This window comes from Phlebotomus argentipes, unplaced genomic scaffold (genome assembly GCF_947086385.1).
Source record: "Phlebotomus argentipes unplaced genomic scaffold, Phlebotomus argentipes genome assembly contig_15, whole genome shotgun sequence".
NCBI lineage: Eukaryota > Metazoa > Arthropoda > Insecta > Diptera > Psychodidae > Phlebotomus > Phlebotomus argentipes.
In genome coordinates this window covers 5,145,426-5,166,163 of record NW_026776181.1, presented here as the reverse complement: position 1 = coordinate 5,166,163, position 20,738 = coordinate 5,145,426, and the positions used below count along the sequence as shown (strand labels likewise).

The following is a 20,738-nucleotide window of genomic DNA, read 5'->3' as shown; positions in this document are numbered from 1 at the left end:
CTCATAAAATGCGAATTGTGTAAACGAAGACTCTGCAATGTACAATTCATTCAATACCAAAACTCATTGAGCGACATCGAGTTTGATGCCTTCAGATAAGCACAATTCTCTCATGTTTAGTTTGGACATTTTAGAAACAAACATACACATTATCTCCACCACTATTAATCTCCTCAATTGAGAATCAGTGAGAAAAGTGATTTGGGTGAAATGATGTGACACTAAAATCAACCCAGAAATAGAAATACACTATTTCCTTTTCCAAACATCAAGGCACACAAACACACATAAATTGGGGATTTATGTTATTTTATTACTAATAGCGAAGAGGTCACGCAAGGGCCAAGTTTCTTTTTCCTTTTCAGCTCCCCCAAAAACACACAATAAAACCTTCCCTTTGAACTTCACTTCGCCACACGGCCAGACGCTAAAAAACCCATCAGAATAGAAAGCACTTGAATTTGTCATCTAATTAAATATCAACCATAGTGTTTTCTACATGCAAAACTCTCTCGACATGGCGCATTCAACGACGGACAAAAGGAATAGAGGAAGAAGGAATAAAATTGCATGAAAATATGCATGAGGTTGAGACCCTTCCATTTAACACTGAAATAATATGAAAATTTTTATCTATACAGGCAAAAAAGGTGAACTCCAGCTGCCGCATTCGTTATGGGTGCGCATTCCTAGAGCGAAAGGGGATGCAGAAAGACAGCGATTTAGAACATATGGCACACGGACAGATACACATTATTGAGAGATTATTGCACTCTATTTGAGGGAGAGGCAAAATCACATTAGGAGATCTGAATTCAGGATGACCATTTCGCTTGAGATTAGTACAAAAGGGAAGTCATTAAAATGGATTAACTTGGAATGGTTGGTCTTATCACAAATTGCTGAAAAGCTCGAAGAAATTTATTATTCAATTTTCATTTAATTCATTAAGATTAGGGTACAGTTTGAGGATAATTAATTTGTCGCTAGTTTCTGATTATATACCCTGTGATTGAGTAATAAAAAGGCCTAGTTCTGCAAATTACATTCAGAAGTTACAGAAAATCCGATTTGAAATGAAGTGTGCATTCACAATTATTCTCCTTTTGGTTGTTTAACCTGAAGGTAAGTCTCTACTTTAAAGATGAAGCAAAATTACAGACAATCTGCCGTATTTCAGCTATTGCGGCTAATCGCGATCGGAGGGGCTATTGGGGAACAACCTTCACAATTTTCCCTGTTAAACCCAGTTAGGTGAATTGTCTAAGCTGTGTTTGATGCAGTGGCGAAAGCTCAACGCAACACCCTTCTGTAATGTAATCATCATTGGAATGAATTTGATTTGGAGAGTTTGATATTGACGCAGAAAAAAAAGTTCCGATTTTAATTTCAATATTGAGAAGTTTGTGATATTTGAAAATTGAAAAGATGCTTATTTTCAGAAAAAGGAGTTTCAAAAAGCATTTTTAGACTTTGAGTCACTGCGACGTTGAATCTCAGCATTAAATGCATTACAATATATTTATTTTAAATAATCACCCTTTTCAAAACCAATTGCTGAAAATTTGCATAAAACTTTCACAAATTAATCACTCCACGCAATTGCATTGAGTTAATTAAAATTTGATGTTTTAAGACTTCAATTTATCGCCACTATTTTCTGATTAATGGCTGCGATTCTGCAATAAAAGGCTTCAACAGCACAAATCAAATTCATAAGTTACAGAAACTCTGATTTAAAATGAAGTTTGGATTGCTCATTTTTCTTATTTGTATACTCTTAGCTGAAGGTAAGACTCTTTTTCAAAGTTAACGCCAAGATAAAGGATAATTTGTCTTATTTCAGCCGATCGAGATCGTAGACAGAGTTGGTTCTTCACACTCTTCCCGCCGCGTGAGAATAGTAGTATGACGGGCTAGCGATTCACACCAAACCTCAACTTTACAATGCAGAATTTAGTGAAAGCTTAACTACACACCCTTTATAAAATGTAATCAGCATTGGAATGAATTAAACTATTAAAGCAAAACACACAATTTCCGAGAGTTTGATATTAACTGAGAGTCTGCATTTTAATGCGTCTGGCGGTGATGAGATCTATTTCTATCAATTATTATTTAAAAATTCGATTTGGTAGTAACTAGGAAAATCAAGAGTTCTGATTTTAATTTCAATATGAAGAAGTTTGAGTCACTGCGACGGTAATTCTCAACATCAAATGTATTACAATGGATTTATTTTAAATAATCGACCTTATCAAAAACCAATTGCTAAAAATTTGCATAAAACTCTCACATATAAATCACTCAATTGCATTAAGTTAATTAATTATTCGATGCGATATGGATAAAAGCGCCTGGAATGAATCAATAAATAATAATAATTGTTATTAAAATTTAGTGGTTTAGGAGTTCAATTTATCGCCACTATTTTCTGATTAATGGCTGCGATTCTGCAATAAAAGGTCTCAACAGAAAAAATCAAATTCATTAGTTATAGAAGCTCTGTTTTAAAATGAAGTTTGGATTGCTGATTTTTCTAATTTTTGTACTCATAGCTGAAGGTAAGTCACTTTACTAAAGCTAACGCCAAGGTAAGGAACAATTTGTCTTATTTCAGCTGATCGCGAACATAGGCAAATGTGGTCAGGACAAGTCTTCACAATCTTCCCTCCGCCTGATAAGTATTAATTCGGCAGAAGCCTAGCGATTCGCACAAAACCTGCACTTTTTCCAATTCTGAGGGTGAAATGCAGTATTTGGTGAAATCTCAACGCAACACCCTTCTGTAATGTAATCATCATTGGAATGAATTAAAATAAAACACACAATTTCCGAGGGGTTCTCGTGCCTCAGCTCTCTTCAGTGGCGCGTGTTGGATTTTGATACAATATTCACCCCCTTTCTTCCACTATCAAAATCACTTTCACTCTCTTCCCTCTTCTCACAACTCATGTTCACTCTTGCACTCATTCAATATTTATTCGGAACATGTCAGCAAACACGCAAAACGACAGAATCCTCTCGTGAGACGGGAGAAAATCAAGGAGATTTTAGTTGGCTATTGGCGAAAGAGACCAGATAAAAACCTCCAGTCATCGATCGAGAAACTTTGCCAACTCACCCAAAAGATCACCCTAAAATCTAACCCTATAAAAGCCACCCTGCATCCCGAAAACTAAACCCTCGAAACAAGACCCGAATTGCATTCATTTGTCGGTGCACATAAAATGCCTTTTGTCCCCGCGACGAGGCACAATCGAGGGGTGGCGAAACAATGTGCATAATGTCGGCTACCATAAAAAATTCACGTTTTCTTGACAAGCAGCCAAAAAGCGAGCAAAGAGACAAATAGGAAAAAAATATATATCAAGATCTGAGATTAAACTCTATTCTATAGTAAGAGGGACACACTTTAGCATTATCGCACAATATTTGTCTTTAATTTTATTGAAAAATTCTTCAAATACTCCTCAACAAAGCTCTCTTCAAGAAGGGGAAATTCAATTAGTCTGAAAAGACGGAAATTCTAGATGAAGGACTAATATAAATTTACGTATTAAATGCCGATGACAAAGGCAAGTGAAGCACTAGAAAAACTTTTGAGAGTGGGTGATGTCGAGCGTTTAATTGAGGACCGGCGAATCCCCTTGGAATTTTTCGCTTCGTTAGACAAAAAAAATGCCACCGAATGATATCGCGAAATACCGGGAATATTGCCATCATAAATTAGTTTAATGCGATAGGGACCCTTTTGGGAAGAAAAGGTACGTAGCCCCGTGTGCATATTTCACATATTTGGTAAAACTTTTTAAATATATTGCGTGATAACAATTTTCATCACATTCAGCAGGGGAAGAGAATTTAAACAAAACATGGTAGAATTTTGAAATGAAAGGGACATTGAATACAAGTTCTTATTCACTGAAATTATTTGCTCATTTAATAGGATTTGGCTCCAAGCCACGCCCATTAGAATACTCCGCCTACTTTAATTATCTTAAATACAATCTGAATACTCTGAATATCACTGAAATCATGAGTCAAACACCTCTCAAAATCAACTCAAGAATATCTAAAGTTACTTATTCATTTTTACTTTAGTCCCAAACTTACTTAAATTAGTAAAAATAAATCGAAAAATAAACCAACTTTTAAATGCTACTCTTAACCGAGATGCAGATCAAGAACCTTAACGAATTTCTCACACGAAAAGAACGCACGCGGCTCTTAAGAGACATGTTTTTATGCGGGAAAAGGTGTGCCTGTGTTCGAGGCAAATGCACACAAGCTCACCCATTCAATTGTCCGGAGTGTGACGTAAACAAGGTGAATCTAAATCACTAATTAATCCGGCAAATTCACCCCATAACCCCCGCCCTTGTGCTTCTGGACTTTCCCTTAGACTCCTAGAAGCGCCAGGCATCTAGCATTTGTGGGAAACTCCTGGAAAATTGGTCAAAATCAGGAGAAACATGACCTCTTTGGACGGCACGCCCCATTTTTATTTTCTCTCCAAATCCACAGGTGCAAATCCCAATCCGTGGCAAATGCTATGCATTTTCGGGAGGATTATCGTAAATTCCATTTCCTCAGATCGGAAAATTGGGGAAATGCATGGAAAAACACGCCTAATGACTGATTTGTAGAGCGCGGTTAACGCCCAAATACGCGAAATATGCAAATCACCTGTGTATTGGTTGGGAGTGATTAATCCTCTTGAATTTCCTTGTTAATCCACCTAATTTCCTCCAGCATGAGACTTGCACGATAACTTTGCACACTTAGCTTTCCTTGCACACCACTCTTTCACCCGCGGGAGCGTTTCATCACAACGAAAAAGGCGGATTATCTGCGGGGAAAACGCGAAAACGCCACTTCACACGACAAACACCACCAAACAAATGAAGTGCTTGTCAAACGAAGTACTATCTCAGGCGGCGCCACTGCAGCAGCCCAATAAAATGTCCAAAATGCTCTCATGGATCAGTAGACAAGACAGAAGACAATTCCGAGGAAACAATTCAATAGCAAAACGCCGGGAAACAATTAAATGGATTTACTATATTCAAGTGAGTCTGTTCAGTACCAGTAGCTCTTCTTGGGGATCCTGTCCTCCTGGATGCCCATTTCGCGCATGATGTCCATCTCGAATGTGCACAAAGCAGGCTTGAACGTAATTTCCTCCACCACGCTCGATGCAGTGTCCTTATCCTTCTCAACATACGTTCGCTTTGTCTTGTAATCGTTGGTCTCTTCCTGTTCTTTGGGAATCGGCAGAATTCTTCCTGTTCTCGTGGACACGCGCACTCTATCGCCCTCCTCAGTGTACCGCCACTCGATGTCTGTCCCTTGGAGATCCGAGGGATCCACCAATTTCACTTGATTTGTCACCAACAGCGGTGCCTCGGACTTTATATAGATTCCTGGATAATCTCCCTCAGCGCCGACCTTCCGGAAGTGGCAGTTCAATCCTTCAACCACAACCCAGTTCCTCTCAGGAATAAGCTGCTTCACGATGCCCTGCTTGCCCTTGTCTCTCCCCACGAGCACTTCCACGCGATCCCCGCGGAAGAACGACCATTCGGCGATGGGCTCCACGAACACTTTCTTCCGCATAGAGCGCGGCAAGTTCTGTTGCCGAAATTGGGCAGTCCACGGCCGATTCATGGTGAACCTGAACCTCTTCCTCTCGATCACTTTCTGCTGATAGTTGGGCTCGTTGGGAGTGCGCCAAGCCACCTGAAAAAACGGATTTCCTCGAGAAAATGCCCAAGAATGGCAGTCATGTCAACTCACTTGTTCCATTGCTCTCTTCACATAGGATTCCGGAAAATTCGAGTACTTGATAGAAAGTTCATGCACTTTCTTCAGCATTTGGCTGGTTATCCTCATTTTGGCGTGACTTCTTCGTCCTTTTTATCGAAATTTTCACCGCACCCAAAACAATGAACTCATAACCACAAAATCGCGTGTAAAAAATGCTCGCCAGCGCTCCACGTGACGATTTGCTGAAACAGTGTCGCCCCTGGTGTGAATTTCACCGCAAATAATTTGCAAGAGGAGCCATAAAAATTCTATTTACATGCATTTTACGGTGATTTACGGTCCCGGAGACTAATGGTGTGCTTAGCTAGACTCCTCTCACTGTGACTTCCCCTCGCGAACTGTACGCACGCATATTCCCACTCTTGGTGAGTCACCGTGGAGGAGGTTATGTCCCAGAGTCTCTGTTTCTTCTGATTTCACCCCCAAAACAATGGACTTCTTACCTCAAAAGCACGCCAAGTACTTTGCCAGGTTCCTGAATCTCCTCCCAGCTCGATTGGCATCTCACGACTCTACGCGGTAAGTCTCTCTGTGGAGGAAATTCTTGGTGAAACAAGTTCAAGGATCTTCCGTGTATTTCAGGGTCACGATCGCCTTCTTTGCCGTCAGCGGGCTCGATGTCCTAGACTCCCTGGAGCTGCTGGCGCCCACTCAGCGGCGGAACATCATTGACTGGATCTACAGATACCAGGTGATCCCGAAGGGAGGGCTTCAGTGCGGCGGATTCCAAGGCTCGAGCACGCTGAGCATCAAGAGCGATGATCAGGGAAAGAGGGCAGCCGTGGAGGCCTACCACTGGGGCCACCTGGCCATGACGTACACTGGCATCGCTGTGCTGATCGCCCTCGGAGACGACCTAAGTCGCCTGGACAGGAGAGCCATTGTTGAGGGCGTGGCGGCTGTCCAGCGCGAAGATGGCAGCTTCAGTGCCTCCGTGGAGGGCAACGAGCAGGACATGAGATTCGTCTACTGTGCCGCCGCGATCTGTGCCATGCTCAACGACTGGGGCTGTGTGGATCGCCAGCGAATGGCACAATACATCCGGCAAAGCATTGTGAGTATGGCAATAATCGAAAGGTTTTGTGGTTTGTGGGATTTTTCAGTGAAGGACGCTTTTTCCAGAGCTTTTATTGTTGTTTTTATGAACAGAATTATGAAATTGAACATAACTCCAGAGCATTGATTTACTGCGGTTCAGAGGTTTTGCTGTTTATAGTCTAAGAATCCAGGAAAAATGTCTAAATAGGCCCTCAAAATTTAAATTAAAGCATAAATCATTCATTTAATCAGATGAAATTACGCTCAATTACACTTGAAATGCTCTGTCAATAAAAAAGTGTTTGCTTCACGCCAGTATTTAAGCATAGAAAACAGTGTCTGAGTGTGTTAATCCCTGCAAATCAATTCTCTTATCTCCCGCTTTTTCCGTCACCCACAGCGATATGACTTCGGTGTGAGTCAGCACATGGAGATGGAGGGTCACGGAGGCACAACCTTCTGCGCCGTGGCGGCCCTGCACCTCAGCGATCAACTGCACATCCTCTCGCGCCGCGAGCTGGAGGGAATGAAGCGGTGGCTGGTGATGAGACAAGGCGTGGGCTTCCAGGGGAGGCCCAATAAGACCGAGGACACGTGCTACTCCTTCTGGATAGCGGCCACGCTCAAGATTCTCAACGCTTTCCACTTGACGGACTTCGAGGAGAACCGGAACTTCATTCTGTCCACGCAGAATCGCGTCGTGGGCGGATTTTCCAAGTGGCCAGCATTCAACACTGATCCTTTTCACACGTACTTCGGCATCTGCGGGCTGAGCTTCGTGGATGAGCCCGGCGTGCTGGAGGTGATGCCCAGTCTCAACATATCAATGCGCGCCTACAGGCGACTCAAAAATCTGCACAGCACGTGGGAGGCGACGCAGAACCTCAACGACGTGCGCCTCAACATCGACTGAGGGGCAGGAAGAGAGCACAAAGTATAATGGTAAGAGCTGTTGATAAAGTGTAACTGTTTTGTGTACTTGGATAGATTTGTAACTATTGCAATGTTATATTGAATATACAATGTATTATTTTGCGGACAAAACATCGCAGTCTAATTTGACTTCTTCTGCTTGGACACATTATTATCCTTCTCGCCGCTTCTCTTCCCACAAAGTTTCTTCATTAGGAAGTACTTCAGGGACAATTTTGAGAGCCCACCTAAACTCAGGTGATAATTGATGTTGCTTTAGAAAGTCCACTGAAATAATTTCCACCTCCAACTTCAGGTGCCCAATGGTCAAAAAGTCTAATTAGAATGGTGGACTTGTCGCGGTGTAATCAGAACTGATGTGTGGGTGAAGACTTTAAGCTTTTATACGATGACTACATATTTCAGTGTATTTTCTCACGATAAAATACACTGAAACAGAGAATCAGTGAAGCGATGATGCGGATGAAACAGTTTTTTTTTGTATAAACACTGTGGTTTATTGGTTGCATTGATATTCTAATCACTTTATTTACATTCAATCATCCCAAGTTCCCTTCAAATTCAACTTTGGCTTTAGAAAAGTCCCGACATATTGAGCACCTTCAAGATTCTCCTGGAAACCGGGAATTGACTCGAGTCTCTTGTACCAAGCAGCGATGTTCTTGAATTTGTTCACATTGGCGCCGATTTCCTGCAGAAAAGAAGAATTCTAGTGATTTCTGAGCGAAATTGAATGATAAGATTTTGCAAACTCACATAAAGAGTCGAGATTGTGGCTAGGAAAGCAAGATCAGCTATTGTTAAGTTGTTTCCAGCCACATATTGTTGTCCTTCCATGAAATTGTTCAGATTGCCCAGAATCTTGTACACCCTCTCCTTCTTATCCTCAGGAATTGTCGTACTTCCCAATGCGTAAATAGAATACTGAAAGTGTTTAGAAAATGTGTAGAAGCCGGGAATGCCTATGAAGTGTTGAAATTTACCATAATGTATCCAGCGGCGATCTGCAAATCCATGTCCATAAATAGCCTGGAATCCACAACAGCTCTCTTCTTCATATCTGTTGGATAAAGAGTGTTTCCTGGAGCCTTGGCTGAGGCCAAATACATGGCGATGGCGCGAGATTCCCACAAAGCAAAGCCATTATCGTCAATTGTTGGCACTGTGTGCTGAGGATTGATTTTTGTGAACTCTGGTGACATTTGATCCTTCTTCATCAAGTCTATTTTAATAGTTTCCACATCAAGATTCAAGTTCCTGACGGTGAGAAGAGCAGCTCGTGAGGGTGGACTTGGAGGCGCGTAATACAATTTGAGAGGAGCCATTTTTCACCACTTCTTTCGCGTGAGAATTGAACGGCGATTCACCTTTTGGCACAGTTTTACCAAAACTGATTGTTGTGGGCTTCGTAGAGGCTTTTATATATCATTTATTATCTCAGTCATGAAATGGCATTTTAGTAAAAAGTGCTGTTGTGCTTTCGGTGATTCTGCATTGGTGAATCATGCGCGATGAGTTCAAACTTTTAACTTTCCGCACAAATACTTCTTGACTCCCCAATTATTACTTCACTGCGCGCGATTGAAGAACCACATATTTTTAGCAGGTATTTAGGTGGTTTTTCGAAGAAAATACTAATACAAAGAGGTTCACCTTCAATACAATCAACCTAAAGTGAAGAGTTTTTTCGCTATTTTTTTTGCTGGAAGCAATGAGAATAGGTTTTTTGTTATCTGAACATAATCCATCATGACAAACTCTACTCCATATAAATTTAAAGAGGATTAATCCACTTTCCCTCATGAAGCTTGCACGTGAATAAATGCATATCAAATAAATACTGTCTAAGCAATCATGAGTGGTAAATGAGTGATAAAACACAAACTGATAAGAATGTAATCTCTGCTTCATACAACTTCAAATTGAACACCTGTGCGCTTTCTTTATTTTCCCCTCAAAAAAATACAACACCGAAAAAATACAAATTAAGCTTCCCAAGTTCCTGTTAGATTGATCTTAGATTTGATGAGGTTTCCAAAGAATTGAGCTCCATCCCGATTTTCTTCGGCACCGGGAACTGATTCTAGGCTTTTCAGCCAGGCCGAAACGTTACTGAATTTGCTGAGGTTCGCACCGGATGCCTGTTGAAATCAAATGAAGAATTGAATGATTAACTATTGATATTTTAATGTAATGAAACTTGCCTGAAGGCCTGCCATAGTTGACAAAAGAGCCAAATCGGCCACAGTTAATTCACTGCCAGCGACATATTTTTGTCCCTCCAAGAATGCATTCAGATTCCCCAGAATCTTGAACACCTTCTCTCTTTTGTCCTTAGGCATTTCCGTTGCTCCCAGAGCTAAGATGGGATACTGAAAAAAGATTTATGTCAAGGTTTATGTTAAACTGAGCTGATAATAAATTTAAAAAAAATTATCTTACTGCAATTCCTCCAAAAGCAATCTGCAATTCTTGGTCCAGATACAATCTTGCGTCCACAACAGCTCTCTTCTTCACGTCTGTTGGGTAAAGAGAGCTTCCTGGGGCTTTGGAAGAAACCAGGTACGTTGCGATGGCGCGAGATTCCCACAAAACAAATCCATTATCGTCTATTGTTGGCACTGTGTGTTGAGGATTGACCTTCACGAATTCTGGTGCCAAGTGTTCTCCCTTTAGCAAGTCCACCACGACAATTTCCGCGTCTAGCTTCAGATTCCTGATGGTCAGCAGGACTAGCCTGGATGGAGGACTAAGACGATAGTGATAAAATTTCAGCGGGGCCATTTTCAGCGACTTGTTATCCGAAATTACGGGCACGTCTTGCTTCTGGAGGTATCTATTGAGAACTGACTGTGTTGGTACCAAAATACCACTGAGTTGGGCAATTTCTCACTATGACAATAACAATTTTTTATTATTGCTGCTTAGCTGTAATAAGTCAAGCGATGCTGGGAATGAAGTGTTGAATTCTACTGAAATATTGCTGCTGTATTTGGAGGGGATAATTTTCACTTCCATATAAAGAATTCATATAAATCTCTCTGTATATACCGATAAAATAGATACTACATAAAAAAGTGTATTGATAAATGATTTCAAAACTCAAACTGATATGAATAAAATCGTAACACCGACGATTACACAACCATATAAATACTGAAAATGAAGCATTTATCTTATTACCAATTATCTTTATTATCGCTTTAGATCATGTACAAAGTTTTTCACCTCAATCTTCCCAAGTTTGCTTCAAATCAATCATGGATTTGACAAAATTCGCAAACAATTGAGCGCCTTCAAGATTCTCCTGAGCGCCAGGAACTGATTCTAATGTTTTCAGCCAGGCTGTAATGTTGTTGAACTTCTTTACATTCGCTCCCATTTCCTGATAAAGTGAAGAGAAGAGCGAATAAAGTAATTATCAATGTAAAATACCGATAACCAAGACGATAACTCACCTGAATTGATACGACTGTTGCCAGAAGAGCCAAATCGGCCAGAGTTAGTTCACTGCCAGCAACATATTTTTGTCCTTCGAGGAAGGTGTTCAGGTTTCCTAGAGCTTTGTACATCTTTTCTTTCTGAGATTTGGATACTTCTTTTGCGCCCATTCTGTAAACTGGATACTGGAAAATCATCGAATGTTTTATTTCAATGTTCTATAAGGAACTTGCAAATAAAACTGATACATTACCACCATTCCCAAAAATGCCATTTGCAGCTCATGATCCAGATATAGTCGATTGTCCACCAGAGCCCTCTTCTTCACATCTGTTGGATACAGAGTGCTTCCTGGAGCCTTGGAAGAAACCAGGTATGTTGCGATGGCGCGAGATTCCCACAGAATAAATCCATTATCGTCAATTGTTGGAATTGTGTGTTGAGGATTGAGTTTCAAAAACTCTGGCGAATGTTGCTCCCCATTCAACAAATCCACCACGACAATTTCCACGTCCAACTTCATGTATTTGATGGCCATTAGATTGAATCTGGCCGGAGGACTTGGAGAACAGAAATAAAATTTCACTGGAGCCATTTTTCCTGAATTATTACACTTAAAAAATCACTGAAAATCACTGGAAGATCCGGCTTCTGACGAGGTGTGGCCAAAACTGATTGTGTTGCTAGAATCTTAGTGCTCTTATACACTAAATTTTTTAATTCAGAGTGACTCTATTCACTATCTCTAGTAATAATGTGTTCGTGTGGTAGTAGGAGTGAAACAGCAATTTTCTAATTATATCATATCAATGTATTCGTGCTCTGCTTGATAGTTCTGCATGCATGGATTTGTATATAAAAAAATATGTGGATTATTTAAAATTTGAATGTACAATCAATCATCCGAAGTTGTTTTATTCATTCGAATTTCTTGCACCAAAGTAGAAATATTCTTTAATATTTTCTCATTGATCCTATTTTCTGAAGAAGGACAAAAACTGTAAATGAAGCATTTTTTACTTAAAACTTTTCCATTGTTTTTACCTTACGAAATTTTGCATACAAAATTTTCTCTTTAATCATCCCAAGTTTGCTTCAAATCAATCATGGATTTGATAAAGTTCGCGAACAATTGAGCGCCTTCAAGATTCTCCTGAGCACCAGGAACTGATTCTAATGTTTTCAGCCAGGCTGTAATGTTGTTGAACTTTTTGACATTCGCTCCCATTTCCTGATAGAGCGAAGGGAAAAATGGATAATGTAATCTTTAACATAACAGCGATAACTCACCTGAATTGATACGACTGTTGCCAGAAGAGCCAAATCAGCCAGAGTTAATTCACTTCCAGCAACATATTTTTGTCCTTCAAGGAAGGTGTTCAGGTTTCCAAGAGCTTTGTACATCTTTTCTTTCTGGGATTTGGAAACTTCTTTGCCTCCCATACTGTAGACAGGATACTGGAAAATCGTCGAATGTTTTATTTCAATGTTCTATAAGGAACTTGCAAATAAAACTGATACATTACCACCATTCCCAAAAATGCCATTTGCAGTTCATGATCCAGATACAATCGATTATTCACCAGAGCCCTCTTCTTCACGTCTGTTGGGTAAAGAGAGTTTCCTGGGGCTTTGGAAGAAACCAGGTATGTTGCAATGGCGCGAGATTCCCACAGAATAAATCCATTGTCGTCAATTGCAGGCACTGTGTGCTGGGGATTGAGCTTCAAGAACTCTTGCGAAAATTGTTCTTTGTTTCGTAAATTCACTATAATAATTTCTACGTTCAATTTCAAGTATTTGATGGTCAAAAGATTGAATCTGGCGGGAGGACTGAGTGAGAAGAAATAAAATTTCACTGGATCCATTTTTACTAAATTCCGACACTTCTTTTCAAAATCTTAAACAGATCTGGCTTCTGGCAAGGTGTGGTCAAAACTGACTGTATTGGTAGAATTATAGAGCTTTTTTAAACTGAATTTTTGTAATGATTTCATTTAATCTTCTACTCGCTATCTTTATATGATGTATTCGTGCCATTCGTGCATTAGCTATAATGAAACAGCATTTTCTTTTGAAATTTCTTTATCTGTATATTTACACTCTTAATACTCCTGCTTACATAAATATAATCAGAAAATATGTGAGCTGTTTTAAGCTTTATTACTTTCAATCATCCCAAGTTCCCTTCAAATTCAATTTTGGCTTTATGAAATTTCCGAGCATTTGAGCGCCTTGAAGATTCTCCTGGAAACCAGGAATTGACTCGAGTTTCTTGTACCAAGCAGCGATGTTCTTGAATTTGTTGACATTGGCGCCGATTTCCTGAAAAAAGAAGAATTCTCGTGATTTCTGAGCGAAATTGAATGATAAGATTTTGCAAACTCACGTAAAGAGTCGAGATTGTAGCGAGAAATGCGAGATCAGCAACTGTTAAATCGTTTCCAGCCACATACTGTTGTCCTTCCAAAAATATATTAAGGTTGCCCAGAACCTTGTAAATCCTCTCTTTCTTGTCATCGGGAATACTTGTTAGTCCTTCATAGAAGACTGGACGCTAATGAATTAAAGAAAATTAATTCAGTCTCATAAAACACAGTAATTTAATGACTCTCACTATGATATTTCCAGTCGCGATCTGCAAATCCATGTCCATAAATAGCCTGGAATCCACAACAGCTTTCTTCTTCACATCTGTTGGATAAAGAGTGTTTCCTGGAGCTTTGGACGAGGCCAAATACATGGCAATGGCTCGAGATTCGTATAAAATAAATCCATTATCATTAATAGTTGGCACTTTATGTTGAGGATTGATTTTTTTGAACTCTGGTGACAAATGTTCCTCTTTCAGCATGTCAAGAACGATAATTTCTGCATCCAGTTTAAGGTTTCTGATGGCCAGAAGAGCCACCCTTGATGGTGGACTTGCGGGAAAGTGATATAATTTGAGAGTGGCCATTTTTCACGAGTATAAAGTTACACCTTTTGCTACAGTTTGACTGAAACTGATTTTTTTGTGTGGTGTTGTTGCTTTTATATCTCATTTTGCCTATGTTTTACATGTATTCTTATCTCACTGTATCTCACGACAAAATACGATACTAGAGAATGAAACAGCATTTTACCAAAAAGTGCTGGTTTATATGTATTGACAATCAGTCGAACACTTGCAAGAGTGATGTTTTACTACTAAATTATGTAAGTGTTTCTGGTTTTCTAATATCACTTCTCGTCATTAAGATACTCAGGATTACTTGCAAACAAACTTATTCATACATCGCGTTGTATACAAAAGTGCTCTTTCAATGTGGAGATGGACAGAGATTTGTGGTTGTGTTTGAAAAAAAAAAAAACATCTTTTTTGGGCCAATTTGAGATATGATAATCTGCATTTCAAGTTCAACGAGTTTAATTCATACAAATTTTCGTCAAGTCACTCTGTGAAGTAATTAACTCTTTCACTCTTTTATTTGGTCAAGTTCTCTCATTTCGGTGGAAAGAAACTTTGTCCGGCAAAGTGTCAATTGTCTATTGTACTTATTTCCTAAAAGAACTCTCACTTGAATAAAATGTGAATTTTTTTTATTGTAATAATACTTTTATTGATATTTAATCATCCCAAGTTCCCTTCAAATCCAACTTTGGTTTTAAGAAATTTCCGAGCAGTTGAGCGCCTTCAAGATTCTCCTGGAAACCAGGAATCGATTCGAGTCTCTTGTACCAAGCAGCGATGTTCTTGAATTTGTTCACATTGGCGCCCATTTCCTGAAGAAAGAAGAATTTGTCATAATTTGTGGTAAAATTGAATGATAAGATTTTGCAAACTCACATAAAGAGTCGATACATTGACCAGAAAAGCCAGATCAGCAACTGTCAATTCATTTCCGGCCACATATTGTTGTCCTTCCATGAAAGTGTTCAGATTGCCCAGAATCTTGTACACCTTTTCTTTCTTGTCCTCGGGAATGGTGGTAGCTCCCAATGCATAGATGGGATACTGGATAATTTTGGAAATAGTAGAATTATACGATATTGAGATACAATATTTTAATAAAACTCACCATAACTTCGCCTGCGGCTTTTTGCAAATCGTGATCCAAGGATAGACGGGCATCCACAACAGCCCTCTTCTTCACGTCTGTTGGGTAAAGAGAGCTTCCTGGAGCCTTAGAAGAGACCAAATATGTAGCGATGGCGCGAGATTCCCAGAGGTAAAATCCATTATCATCAATTGTTGGCACTGTGTGTTGAGGATTGATCTTCATAAATTCCGGTGTCATTTGTTCCTTGTTCATTGTGTTCACGACGACAATTTCCACATCTAACTTCAAGTTCCTGATGGCCAACAGTGCCAGACGCGAGGGAGGACTCACGTTAAAGTGATACAATTTAAGAGGAGCCATTTTTCCGATTAGTTTTTTTCGTTTCGTTCACACAAAAACTGAAGTACGCGGTTTGCAAAAGCTTACTCGAAACTGATCGTTTTGAGCATTGTCAGAGCTTTTATATCATTTTCCCCATCAGTTACATCTACAATCTCGTAAATATCTGTAGCGATAAAAGAGAATGAAACGGCATTTTACCAAAAAGTGCTGTTGTGTTTCTCGATGCTTCTTTCTGTATGTGATGATATGATTCACAAACATTAAGATACATGACTCCCACTTTTTTTTATCAACATGTTTAAAAATTTACACTGAGTAAAATATATAACACGGTTGGGTTTTATATAAGTGTGCGACAATGTATCAAATATTCTAACATGTTGGCTGCTGAAGATCTTTAAAACTTTTATGTTGTGATAATCAGAATAGACAGTAAATAATTATACTAATTTGAGTAATGAGTAGATAAAAACACAGCCAAATGATAAGAAATCACTGCTTCAGGCAGATATTACATAACCATTCAGAACATCCCAATTGACGCATGCAGTCACTTTAACTTTATCTTTATTTTTCCTTCACAAAATGTACATCAAAGTATTCAAGTTTAATCTTCCCAATTTTGCTTCCAATCAATCTTAGACTTTATGAAGTTACCAAAGAATTGAGCGCCTTCGAGATTCTCCTGAGCACCGGGAACAGATTCTAGTGTTTTCAGCCAGGCTGTAATGTTATTGAACTTTTTGATGTTCGCGCCGACTTCCTAATAAAAGATGAGATATGAATTGATAAAGTACTCTTCGCCACCTTCACCATAAAACAATGATTTTTCACCTGAATTGATATGACAGTGACCAGAAGCGCGAGATCGGCAAGAGTCAATTCACTTCCTGCGACGTACTTTTGTCCCTCAAGGAAGGTGTTTAGATTCCCCAGAACTTTGTACATCTTCACCTTTTGAGCTTTCAAAATTTCTGTTTCTCCTAATCTGTAGATTGGGTACTGAAAACAATTTGGACATTATACTGGATACATTTTTGTTAGCAAAATTTATGCATTACGAGCATTTCCAAAAACGCCATTTGCAGTTCATGATCCAGAAATAATCGAGCATCCACAACAGCCCTCTTCTTCACGTCTGTTGGGTAAAGAGAACTTCCTGGAGTTTTATTAGAAACCAAGTATGTTGCGATGGCGCGAGATTCCCACAGAATAAATCCATTGTCGTCAATTGTTGGCACTGTGTGTTGAGGATTGGTTTTCACGAATTCTGGTGCAAATTGTTCCTTATTTAATGTATTTATGACAACAATGTCCACATCCAATTTCAAGTTCCTGATGGTTAGAAGAGCGAATCGGGAAGGAGGACTTGCAGAAAAGTGATACAATTTAAGAGGAGCCATTTTGCCAAAATGTTTTATGTTGCACCAGAATAGACGTTCCGCTTCAAGCGATTAAATAGAACTGAACTTTATGGGAATTCAGAGAGCTTATATATTATATTGTCCTATCAATTACATGAATACTTCTACTGATAGGAGAGAATAAAAATAATAACAATATTCACCAACATTATGATACTGACTTTTCTACTTGCACACAATTTCTATATAAGAGTGAATATAGAGTACATAAAACTGATGAAGAATTGTGCACTTAATTTGGATCTTGCCTAGTCATCCCAAGTTCCGGTCATCTGAACTTTCGATTTGATATACATTCCCAGGTTTTTAGACTGTTCCTCATTCTCCTGGAAACCAGGCACAGATTCCAATTTCTTGTACCAAGCCGAGATGTTCTTGAATTTCTTGATATTGGCTCCAATTGCCTAGTCAAACCACACAAAAATTAGTACACAAAATCCGTGTATGTTTCTGTCTAGTTAACTCACATTAAGACTGGAAATTGTAGCCAAAAGAGCCAGATCAGCTACTGTCAGATCATTTCCACCAGCAAACTGCTTTCCCTCCAGGAAAGTATTAAAGTGTCCTAGAATCTTGTAAACCTTCTCTTTCTTGTCCTCAGGAATCGTTGTTGCGCCCATATGAATAGGATACTATTCAAGGTCAACAAGTTAAAAAAAAATCCACAAACCTCTAAAATTTATCTGTAGATTTCCTAATCTTACCATAACCTCAGTGGCTGCTAATTGCAAGGCTTGATCAAGAAATAATCTTGCGTCCACAACCGCTCTCTTCTTCACATCTGTCGGGTAAAGAGAGTTTCCTGGAGCCTTGGAAGATACCAGATAAGTTGCGATGGCGCGAGATTCCCAGAGAATGAATCCATTATCGTCAATTGTTGGTACTGTGTGTTGAGGATTAATCTTCACGAAATCTGGCGCTAATTGGCCCTTATTCAATAGATCGACAATCACTATTTCCGCGTCAATTTTCAAATATTTCACAATCAGGAAAGCCACTCTCGACGGAGGGCTGACGGGAAAATGATACAGTTTGAGAGGAGCCATGGCTTGTCCAACAGATTAATCTAAACTGATTGTGGGAGGCTGAGATTAGGAGCTTTTATATCATTCTAACTAAGCAATGCTAATAATAAGAATGAGAATAGCTATCTCACTATCTCAAGATTTTATCAAAAGACAGACAAAATAGGATGAAATGGCATTTTGTATGACATTGTTCTACTATTTATTAGACTAGAGTCTCTGCATAATTAACATTGTGAGTAGAATTTTTATAAGCTTTATGAGTCGATTGTGTGCGAGCTTTATTGATTGAAAATTTATGAAGGTGTCATTGCATATAATGAATGTTTCTTCAATAAATTATCTGTTAATACACAAAAGCAGTTGACAAGTATTTAATTGACAATTATTTGATAGCAAAAATTCCTATTTGATTGTTAAACTTTTTACTGAGCAAAAGCAGGAAATAATTTTGGCGTTTTTGTCTGCTTCGCGCAATTTCGCAATTGCAGAAGAATCTAGAAATGATTTTACATTTATTCTCAAGTAACTTGTCATACTTGGCGATCATGCGTTCATGACTTTGCATAAAGTTCCATCTGGAATGTGACGATGCAACAACGGCAAGTTAACATGAGAAACTTTCAGGCTCAAACTTTTGGGACTCCTGTACAAATTTGGGTCATCGAAGGACAGAAATTTCCTTTCCGGCGTCGATTATTTGTACATATGAATAAATATAATTATGTACCCGTGGACTAATCGCCTTGTCATGGTTTTGAGTCAGAAGCCGGCTCAACACCATTAAGCACTCAAACAGCCGCAACAGGCCCGCATTTGCCTTGAATTACACATACGTAAATGTACAATATCTCGCATTTAGACAGCCACATAATTGCTCCTGGCCGAGCCTCAGTGGAACTTCTTGATTGTATCTGAGCACCGCAATCGATTCCTTTTGTTTGGCCCACCAAATAGACTTCAACTGGAATGACGAATGCCTCCCTGAAGCACTCTTTCTTCCTCACTTCTCCAATGATTAACTACTGCGCGAATGAGATGGAAGCCAGCGAAGTGGGAGATGATTATCAAAAATACAGAGGCAAGTCACTATATTTACTTCAGTCGCTATACACTTTGGTTAGTCTTTGGTGAGGCGTTAACCAAGTTCTATCAAACGAGTTCTTTTTGATCCCCCAACCGGTGAATTTTCATTGAAAGTGAGTTGAATAATGTTTTTTTTTCTGAAGATGTCTTCTTACTTAATATCAAGGCCATTTTTTCACTAGAAGTGATTTCCTAATGATTCTTAATGCGACTCTGTTCTTTCTCATCAAACAGCGCAATGGCTCCGCTGAAGTTGTACCATTTCCCCATCAGTGCTCCCTCTCGTGGGGCCCTTCTGGCCATCCGGAATCTCAAACTCGATGTTGAGGTAAGTTTAGTGACTTTGTATGCATGAAACGCTGTAACGCGCTAAACGAGAAATGATCAGTGAAAGTTTGTGTGGGTTAAAAGAGTAAATAACCAACGGAGGAATTCTGTTCATTCGGTTCATTTTATTAGAGAAATGATGAATTCTGTTAAATAGTCATGAGAATAGTTGCTATCATCCTCGTGGATCACATTATCAAGCATGTTGAATTTAATACTTGGACTTTTCGTGGGAAATGTACCTAGAAAGTCGCTGATAACAGTAAATTATACATAATTCTGGGTTTTCAAGTGGGAAGATTTTTTATTTTTCACACAAACCAGAGAAATAACAGTCAAAATTGGGAAGGAACACTAAAAATCTGGATTTTTTAATAGATCGTCGAGATCGACTTAATGAACAAGGCTCAAATGTCAGCAGAGTTCGTGAAGATCAATCCTCAACACACTGTTCCGACTCTCGACGACAATGGCTTCGTTTTGTGGGAATCTCGCGCCATTTCCACTTACCTGGTGAACTCCAAAGCGCCAGGAAATTCTCTGTATCCTAATGACCCGAAAATCCGAGCAATTGTTGATTCTCGCTTGTACTTTGACGCCTCCAATCTCTATCCAAAAGCTCGGAATATATTTGTAAGTTCTCGCAATGCAATTGTGGATGTAATTACTAATGCAAGGATTTATTTTTCAGTTCCCCATTATATTTCTTGACGTGAAAGAGGTGAATGAAGAACACAGGAAGGATCTCTACCAATCCCTTGAGTTCATGAACACCTTCCTGAATGGACAGAATTGGTTTGCTGGAGACAAGCCGACTCTGGCCGATCTAGGGCTTTTAGCTACATACTCGACGTTTGTTCACGCCGGAGCGAACGTGAGCAAGTACACCAACTTGGCTGCCTGGTATAAAAGATGTGAATCTCTGACTGGGTTCGAGGAGAACGAGGCTGGGGCCAAAGGTTTCGGCGAAGTCATCAAGTCGAAGCTCGGCATAACAGGCACATGGGATTGAGTGCGTGCTGAATAAAGATCGATTTGTCGATGAAGATGGTGTGCAACTTGGGTGGGAAGGAGAAAAAGAAGAAATTGTCCAACATCGTGGTTCTTCAGCTTGAGGTTGTGTGCGTGAGAGTGGTTTTAAATTTACTATGGCGCCTGCTCGCGTTAAAAAAAGAGATGGTTAAATGCCTTGAGTACACGACAAGATGCAAAGTGCATCTAAATGCCATGATTTCATCGCCGAGAGTCGC

The 20,738-nt window shown here is 39.5% G+C and overlaps 8 protein-coding genes across 8 annotated transcripts; 2 read left to right on the top strand and 6 right to left on the bottom strand.

Annotated features, from left to right (window-relative positions):
* Positions 1-5,044: 5,044 nt before the first annotated feature.
* LOC132262643 (large ribosomal subunit protein uL24m) lies at positions 5,045-5,998 on the bottom strand. The gene is made up of 2 exons (XM_059761970.1): positions 5,800-5,998; positions 5,045-5,742 (listed from the first exon to the last, which is right to left on the bottom strand). Exons 1-2 carry the CDS (start codon positions 5,893-5,895, stop codon positions 5,083-5,085), a joined length of 756 nt encoding a protein of 251 aa, XP_059617953.1. The 5' UTR covers positions 5,896-5,998; the 3' UTR covers positions 5,045-5,082.
* A 4-nt stretch (positions 5,999-6,002) lies between these two features.
* Positions 6,003-7,943, top strand: LOC132262642 (geranylgeranyl transferase type-1 subunit beta). The gene is made up of 3 exons (XM_059761969.1): positions 6,003-6,348; positions 6,412-6,883; positions 7,268-7,943. Exons 1-3 carry the CDS (start codon positions 6,260-6,262, stop codon positions 7,778-7,780), a joined length of 1,074 nt encoding a protein of 357 aa, XP_059617952.1. The 5' UTR covers positions 6,003-6,259; the 3' UTR covers positions 7,781-7,943.
* A 364-nt stretch (positions 7,944-8,307) lies between these two features.
* LOC132263298 (glutathione S-transferase 1-like) lies at positions 8,308-9,420 on the bottom strand. Its single transcript, XM_059762988.1, has 3 exons — positions 8,784-9,420; positions 8,557-8,724; positions 8,308-8,491 (listed from the first exon to the last, which is right to left on the bottom strand). The coding sequence occupies exons 1-3, from the start codon at positions 9,123-9,125 to the stop codon at positions 8,336-8,338; spliced, it is 666 nt and encodes a 221-aa protein (XP_059618971.1). The 5' UTR covers positions 9,126-9,420; the 3' UTR covers positions 8,308-8,335.
* A 265-nt stretch (positions 9,421-9,685) lies between these two features.
* Positions 9,686-11,904, bottom strand: LOC132261656 (uncharacterized). Its single transcript, XM_059760555.1, has 6 exons — positions 11,495-11,904; positions 11,259-11,426; positions 11,033-11,185; positions 10,243-10,650; positions 10,005-10,172; positions 9,686-9,941 (listed from the first exon to the last, which is right to left on the bottom strand). The coding sequence occupies exons 1-6, from the start codon at positions 11,834-11,836 to the stop codon at positions 9,786-9,788; spliced, it is 1,395 nt and encodes a 464-aa protein (XP_059616538.1). The 5' UTR covers positions 11,837-11,904; the 3' UTR covers positions 9,686-9,785.
* A 412-nt stretch (positions 11,905-12,316) lies between these two features.
* On the bottom strand, positions 12,317-13,109 carry LOC132261655 (glutathione S-transferase D7-like). Its single transcript, XM_059760554.1, has 3 exons — positions 12,768-13,109; positions 12,532-12,699; positions 12,317-12,472 (listed from the first exon to the last, which is right to left on the bottom strand). The coding sequence occupies exons 1-3, from the start codon at positions 13,107-13,109 to the stop codon at positions 12,317-12,319; spliced, it is 666 nt and encodes a 221-aa protein (XP_059616537.1).
* Positions 13,110-13,328: 219 nt separating this feature from the next.
* Positions 13,329-15,747, bottom strand: LOC132261654 (uncharacterized). Its single transcript, XM_059760553.1, has 6 exons — positions 15,303-15,747; positions 15,071-15,238; positions 14,854-15,006; positions 13,859-14,203; positions 13,631-13,798; positions 13,329-13,566 (listed from the first exon to the last, which is right to left on the bottom strand). Exons 1-6 carry the CDS (start codon positions 15,642-15,644, stop codon positions 13,411-13,413), a joined length of 1,332 nt encoding a protein of 443 aa, XP_059616536.1. The 5' UTR covers positions 15,645-15,747; the 3' UTR covers positions 13,329-13,410.
* Positions 15,748-16,163: 416 nt separating this feature from the next.
* Positions 16,164-18,131, bottom strand: LOC132261652 (uncharacterized). The gene is made up of 6 exons (XM_059760550.1): positions 17,755-18,131; positions 17,518-17,682; positions 17,302-17,454; positions 16,688-17,080; positions 16,461-16,628; positions 16,164-16,389 (listed from the first exon to the last, which is right to left on the bottom strand). The coding sequence occupies exons 1-6, from the start codon at positions 18,094-18,096 to the stop codon at positions 16,234-16,236; spliced, it is 1,377 nt and encodes a 458-aa protein (XP_059616533.1). The 5' UTR covers positions 18,097-18,131; the 3' UTR covers positions 16,164-16,233.
* Positions 18,132-19,175: 1,044 nt separating this feature from the next.
* LOC132261420 (glutathione S-transferase 1-1-like) lies at positions 19,176-20,534 on the top strand. Its single transcript, XM_059760229.1, has 4 exons — positions 19,176-19,274; positions 19,396-19,489; positions 19,867-20,121; positions 20,180-20,534. The coding sequence occupies exons 2-4, from the start codon at positions 19,400-19,402 to the stop codon at positions 20,498-20,500; spliced, it is 666 nt and encodes a 221-aa protein (XP_059616212.1). The 5' UTR covers positions 19,176-19,274; positions 19,396-19,399; the 3' UTR covers positions 20,501-20,534.
* Positions 20,535-20,738: the final 204 nt, after the last annotated feature.